At 44.5% G+C, this 5946-nt stretch overlaps 1 protein-coding gene across 1 annotated transcript in view; it reads right to left on the minus strand.

The window, feature by feature from the left end:
- plcl1 (phospholipase C like 1) overlaps positions 1-5946 on the minus strand; it is a 77760-nt gene extending 71814 nt beyond the window's left edge. Inside the window, exon 1 of the mRNA XM_030081020.1 lies at positions 4979-5946. Coding sequence (XP_029936880.1) covers positions 4979-5158 — 180 coding nt within the window. The 5' untranslated portion in view covers positions 5159-5946. The remainder of the gene's footprint in view (positions 1-4978) is intronic.

A 5946-nucleotide genomic window follows, 5' to 3' on the forward strand; every position in this document is an offset into this window, starting at 1 on the left:
TGGAAAAAAGTTTTCAGACACCCTTAAAATTTTACACAATCTCACAATCTCAAATATTGTCATGAAATATTTGTGGACAAATACAAATTGTATTTTTTTGTTTATTGTTTACAAGAAAAACTAACAAAACTAAATTTTTGGCAGTTTAATCTTTATCTTCAGGCGTTAGGTTCCTTGTTTTAGCCATTTTTGTGTCTGAAGAACTTTCAGATGTGCTGGCTTTGTATAGACACCAAGCTTGGCAACAAAAATTGTGTCTTTTAATAAAAAGAACGACCTTCATCACTGGTACCAAAATGACCCAATACTCAGATTTTCTTATGTATTTTTATGGAACCAATCCATTTTAAGTTTTTAATGGCTTTTTTAGGATTTGTTTAGTATTTTGGCTGTGACTGTGCTAAAAGAAATTGCACTTGTTAATGCAATATTTCACAAATGCATGGGGTGTCCGAAAACTTTTTTCCACCACTGTATGTGTGTTTATGAATGTGTGTGGATGCGTCCATCAGCTTGTGTGCGCCGCTTGAGCGTTAATCCCGCACCCATCACTGAGGCCTGGCTGGCACGGCGACCACCCAGCTCTGTGTTTGCCTTCTGGCCTGTTCCACAGTGATGCTATGAGCTAATTGCAGATGGTTTGTTTGATGGTCTGCTATATTCACACAACGGCCCGAGCCTAATGTATTTGACTTGATTGAGATTAACGTCCCTTTAACTCGCACTAATACACAGTAAAGCGGCGTGCTGGCGGCCACTCGAGCTCATCCACACACGGGCGATTATGATCTGAATAACAACGGAGACGTGGACGGAGATGAGACTGAACGTTGGGGAGAGGAATTTAAAAACAGTTTGAACTTTTTAAATTTGATTTTTTTTTTTTTTACGGCGTTCTCAGTGGACAGTTATTAAATCTAAAGATGATGAATGATCGTTTTCATTTTCTGGCTCACACAGGAACACGCGCATTACTCTATGACACACATACCGCAGGTTCACCCCAGTTTCACGACTTACTAATTTGTGTTTGCCATGGAGAAAAGGGAAGCGTTATGATAAGGAGGCTTCTGCATTTTAATGTGCACTTTCTGCTTTGCTCCGCTTATTGTATCGGTTAATGCTTCAACAGCAACAAAGGGCTTGCCTCTGATCCTAAAACCATAGACTTGTTTTCTCAGACGGAGCTCAGTTTGTCTCCTCTTTCCCGTCTCTAACACTTCACATCTGATTTACACACACACACGACAGCACATTGATGCAGCTGCTCCCTTTTTTGTGTGTGCATGTACGCGCCGCGCTCAAACACACCGACCACGTCTGAATCGATTCAACAGTCCCACCGCGAAAAAGTTCAACTCGTCACAAATTCCATTTTCAACAACAAAGTTTTTTTTTTTTTCTTCTCTTGCTGCTATTTCTACACACACACACACACACACACACACATACGTTGTCTTGAGCAATCTGTTCACAAGTGCCAGTGTGTAACGAGTGCAGGCATGCAGGTGTATCTTTGTGGTCGACCGGCGCGTTGCTGCTGCCGATGCTGATAACCATGATGATGATGATGATGATGATGATGATGTTGTGAACAGCTACGACTGAGCTAAACCATTAGCTACACACAAGCTCAAGAGGCAATTACCGCGTACACGCTGCAGTTCAAAGATCACAGAACAAACAAGCGCTGCTGTAATTGCCTGCATGTGAAGCAGTGGAAGAGTGTGTTTCTTTGTGTGTTTGTGTGTGTGTGTGTGTGTGTGTTGGGGGGTGAACACGGTCCGAGCGGGTGGACTGGACACATGCGTGAGTGGCGGGTGTTGCTGTGGTAATGCGAGTTGTGTGGAGCCCCCGTAAGCCGGCCGGCCGCGCCCTTTCCTCCATTTCCACCCATCGGCCTCGCCTAAACAACGAGGCCTGTTGAGAAGTGGGTTTCCTTCTGTTGTTTTAAGCCTGAGGGAGAGGGCGTGTGTGTGAGTGTGAGTGTGTGTTTTAGGGATGGACAGATGTGTGGGCAGACTATCAGAATCAGTCCGATGCCTGAGCTGGGCTTAGACCACCATGAGGTTAGCTTTACCTCACTGATGATGTATTGTTGCAATAGCAGTCTACTGAAATACTACTTTGACTTTTGATTTTTGGCTGGTTGTAAAAGTTTTTATTGGAATGTGTCACTTAAAGGAACTGTGCAGGATTGAGCGCCATCTAATGAGACTGTTTCTCAATCTGAGCCGACGTCGACACATGACAAACTCCTTTAATTTGCCATTTTACTACGTTATTTCATCTGCAAAACGTTTTATCATAACTTACACATAAGATAAGAACATTAGTATTTGTTGCCGCAATGTGACACCCTCACGTATCCTCATATCCATAATTACATCAAACTGTTTTTGAAGCACCTACATGTAAAATTAAACACTTTGGAGCTATTAAACGTTTTTTTTTTCTAACATAAATATGGGAAAAACATTTTTGCAGTAGCTGACATCCATGTAGCAAAAACATTTCAACAACTTTTCATGTCAGCATTTGGCAACACACTATTTCAAAGCATGTGTATGAGTGTCATAATTCCATTTCTGTGTTCAAATCAATTTAAATTATACACACTGCACCTTTAATACAGCCCTGAAATTAGCAAAAGAGTAAAATTAACATGGTCTTTTGTTAATTAAGACAGGCCTGTTTGAAAAGTTAAATTGTTCTGCACCTGCATTTGCATTATGATTCTTACAAAAATGCATATTGGTATTGACCTCTATGAGAGGGGAGATATCAGATATCGGTATTGGCTTAGCAATAAATAAATAAATAAATGTTATCGTTCCATCCCGAGTCCTCAAATTGACTTGGGACAAATTGAACTTTCCTCTCCAGCACGTCCCCCCTTCCCCTCCTCCTCCTCCTCCACAGTGTCACAGCTCACCCTGCCTGTCACTGACATCACTCCTGTCATCCTCTCCTCCTCTCCTCCTCTCCTCTCCTCCATCCTTTCATTTACTTCCTCCCAGCAGCAGTGAGAGGACTCTCTGTTCTGCTGGTTCTTTCACGTGGCTCTCGCTGGTCCGAATGATTAGAGCCTGGCCGGAATCACCGCGTCCCCTGTGACTGGGACTGAGCGACAATGGACAAACTCAAACATCACAATATTTCGGACCAAATACCTCAATATTGTGACGATAATGTGAGGGCTGATAATAGCGGTGCTTTCAAAAGATATTTACACACCAGATATTTTTGATAAACATCATTAGTAACATAGATATGATGTCCATGTCGATAGAAGCAAATAGAAAAACAGCAACAACAGTCAAATAAGTTCAGAAAATGACATCCCTTAACTATAAAGCTGTCTTTAAAAGCAGGAAAATACAACACTTGTGCTACATCACGATATTACAAGATCCAACATCTGAGACAATATCTAGTCTCATACCACAATATCAATATGTCATCCAGCCCTGCCTGTGACTGACAAATAAAATGGAGTGGATTTCAGCCCCAGATGTGAAACAGGCTGACTGTACTTGACTTCCTTTACCTTCACCTGTTCAGAAAACAGGATTTCCATTCGCCTGACGATGACATGAGATACACTAACCCGGGGGGAGAGGGGTTCCTGTACAGAGGACATGTTAGACATGACAGGGAATGATCCCCAAACATGATCCCTGCTCCCCTGCTCCTATACCTGCAACCCGATCACAGGTGACCTTGCAAAAGCATGATGTCAGTAAGATGTAGGTCAGCTACTATAGGCAAAGTCTATCCAGCTTTAGCAATCCACAGCCATTCAACAAGTCTACCCGTCAGGAAGACACAATCTGTGGTGAAGCCAGAATAGCAGGCAGGCAGTACAATGGAAAAGAACTGTTCATATTTGCAAGCAAAAAATCATAATATCATTTCTATTGTGTGTCTGTGAGGTTCAGTAGAGATTCATAGCAACCACATCATAGATTTTAATATTTTTGCCTCCAGTGGTATCACTATAATATCCCTATAAACATGAAGGATGTGCCTGTGGTAGTCCATGCTGAGTGCTGGCTTTGCTGCACTGTAAGGTATTGTTTACCTCCACCAGTATCACTGTAACATTCCTGGGAGATTTTATGTCCTTCCAAAATTTATTCAAGGATTAGTGTGGCTCGTTTTTTGTAAGGGTGAAAGAATGACTTCGCCTGTTCTTAACGTGTTGTTGATCGCAGATTGTTATTCAAATGTGACACTGCCATCACCAAAAGGCTTTCAGTGTCAGGACAGTCCCCGAGTCACTCCGTCACTGCAAAGGCATGGTCGAAAGGTTAGGTAGGCTGCGTGTTTTTGTGTGACGTGAGGGTTTTTCACCTTGCATAACTTATCTTATCATCGCAGAATGCGGTGTGGCTACTTTGAAAAACCGTCAAAAAGCAGAGAGACGGGGCTTACTGAAGCTGACACGCGAAACACGTGAGGCGCCAGGGGAACAGAGGAGCTCTGAGACGAGTTGCTGTCAAACGGGCGTCAAACCCATCTGGCCCTGACGCACAGAGCAAAGTGCATCCTGGTCTTTGCAATATGGTTAAAACTCAAATAATAACCCATCACTCGCCAGTGCTCATTCCTTTTCTTTGAGTTGTGGACAAACATCTTGTTTTTCTTAGAACAAGCGGACATTTCTGGCACTGGAGGGTGAATTTATCCTTCTTATGTGCAAATCAGTTTCCCTTTAGAAACATGACAATAGATAATGAAACAATGCATGATATGTCACATCGCTTCAGTGATGTCGTCTCACTCAGACTGGGATTGTTTTCTGAGGAAACAAATGTTTTAAGACTGAATGTGATGTATTTTGTTTTCAGTGTCTTGTTTATATCTAACCTATTACCTTTAGCAAAATGGGAATTTTGAGAAGTCGTGGATTAAAAATTGAACCCAAACGTCTAGCTGGAGCGAGAACACGGTGCTTTCAGGGTGGGATCTCTACCTTGATGATGCTGCTCCGTCGGGGCGCTGCCTTCACCGATTCCAGGAGGATGGTGTCGGTGTCCTGGCCGCCACCGGGGAGGATGACACCGCTCCGCCGGCCACGGGACACTCTGGGCGGGATGAAGTCCTGCGCGCCGTCGCTGCACAGCCCGTCTCCATATCCATCACGCTCAGACATGTCGGCAAGAAATGGGACGGACTGGAAACTCTGGGTCAGAAAAAAAAATTAACGAAGTCGTCGGATCTGGACTGGATAAAGTTTGACTTGGGTATGCATGGGTGCGCAGAAATGCGTTCGCACTTTCCTAAAGCATGAACTGTCCACTGGCGGTCTTCCCTCAAGCTGCGGGGAACTAATCACTCCAATTTCCTTAATTGTGGTCAGAGTCCATCACAGTGAATCTCATATTCACCGCTCACCGAATCGCTTTGACTTGGGGCTTTTGGGCTGAGCTGATCGTCTCTGATCAGCACTCCCCACTCCAGAGCGATGACTCTCTCCTCTCTGTTGAAACCATCAGACGCGCGCACAGCACCGACCGACTTGGTTGATGCCGGGCTTTAGACCCCACTGCGCCCCCCGGGGACGCGCAACAAGTCTTCACCTTTCCCCGTCTTGTTTGTCTTCGGCGGGATTAGGGTGCAGTTCTGTGCGTCCAAAAGATGCTCGGAGCTCAGCGCATGAACAGAAAAGGCGAAAGTAACGTGGTCTTGGTGAAGAAAATGCTAAGAAAACACTCCGACCCCTCCAGGCTACCCGAAACCTACTCCTTTCTCCCCCCAAAACATCGATGTCAAAGTGCAGAAGGGAGCGAACTTACACAGCGGGTTGCGCGGGTTGAGGAGAAGAGCCGCTCATCTGTCGCCGTTGCGCGCATCGCCTGGACTAAACCCTGCCACTACGGTCGTTTTGGTTGTAGTCTGAGCAACAACAGCCGACTTTTGACGAGAATGAGGAACACAGTT

This window comes from Myripristis murdjan, chromosome 21 (genome assembly GCF_902150065.1).
Source record: "Myripristis murdjan chromosome 21, fMyrMur1.1, whole genome shotgun sequence".
Taxonomy (NCBI): Eukaryota; Metazoa; Chordata; class Actinopteri; order Holocentriformes; family Holocentridae; genus Myripristis; species Myripristis murdjan.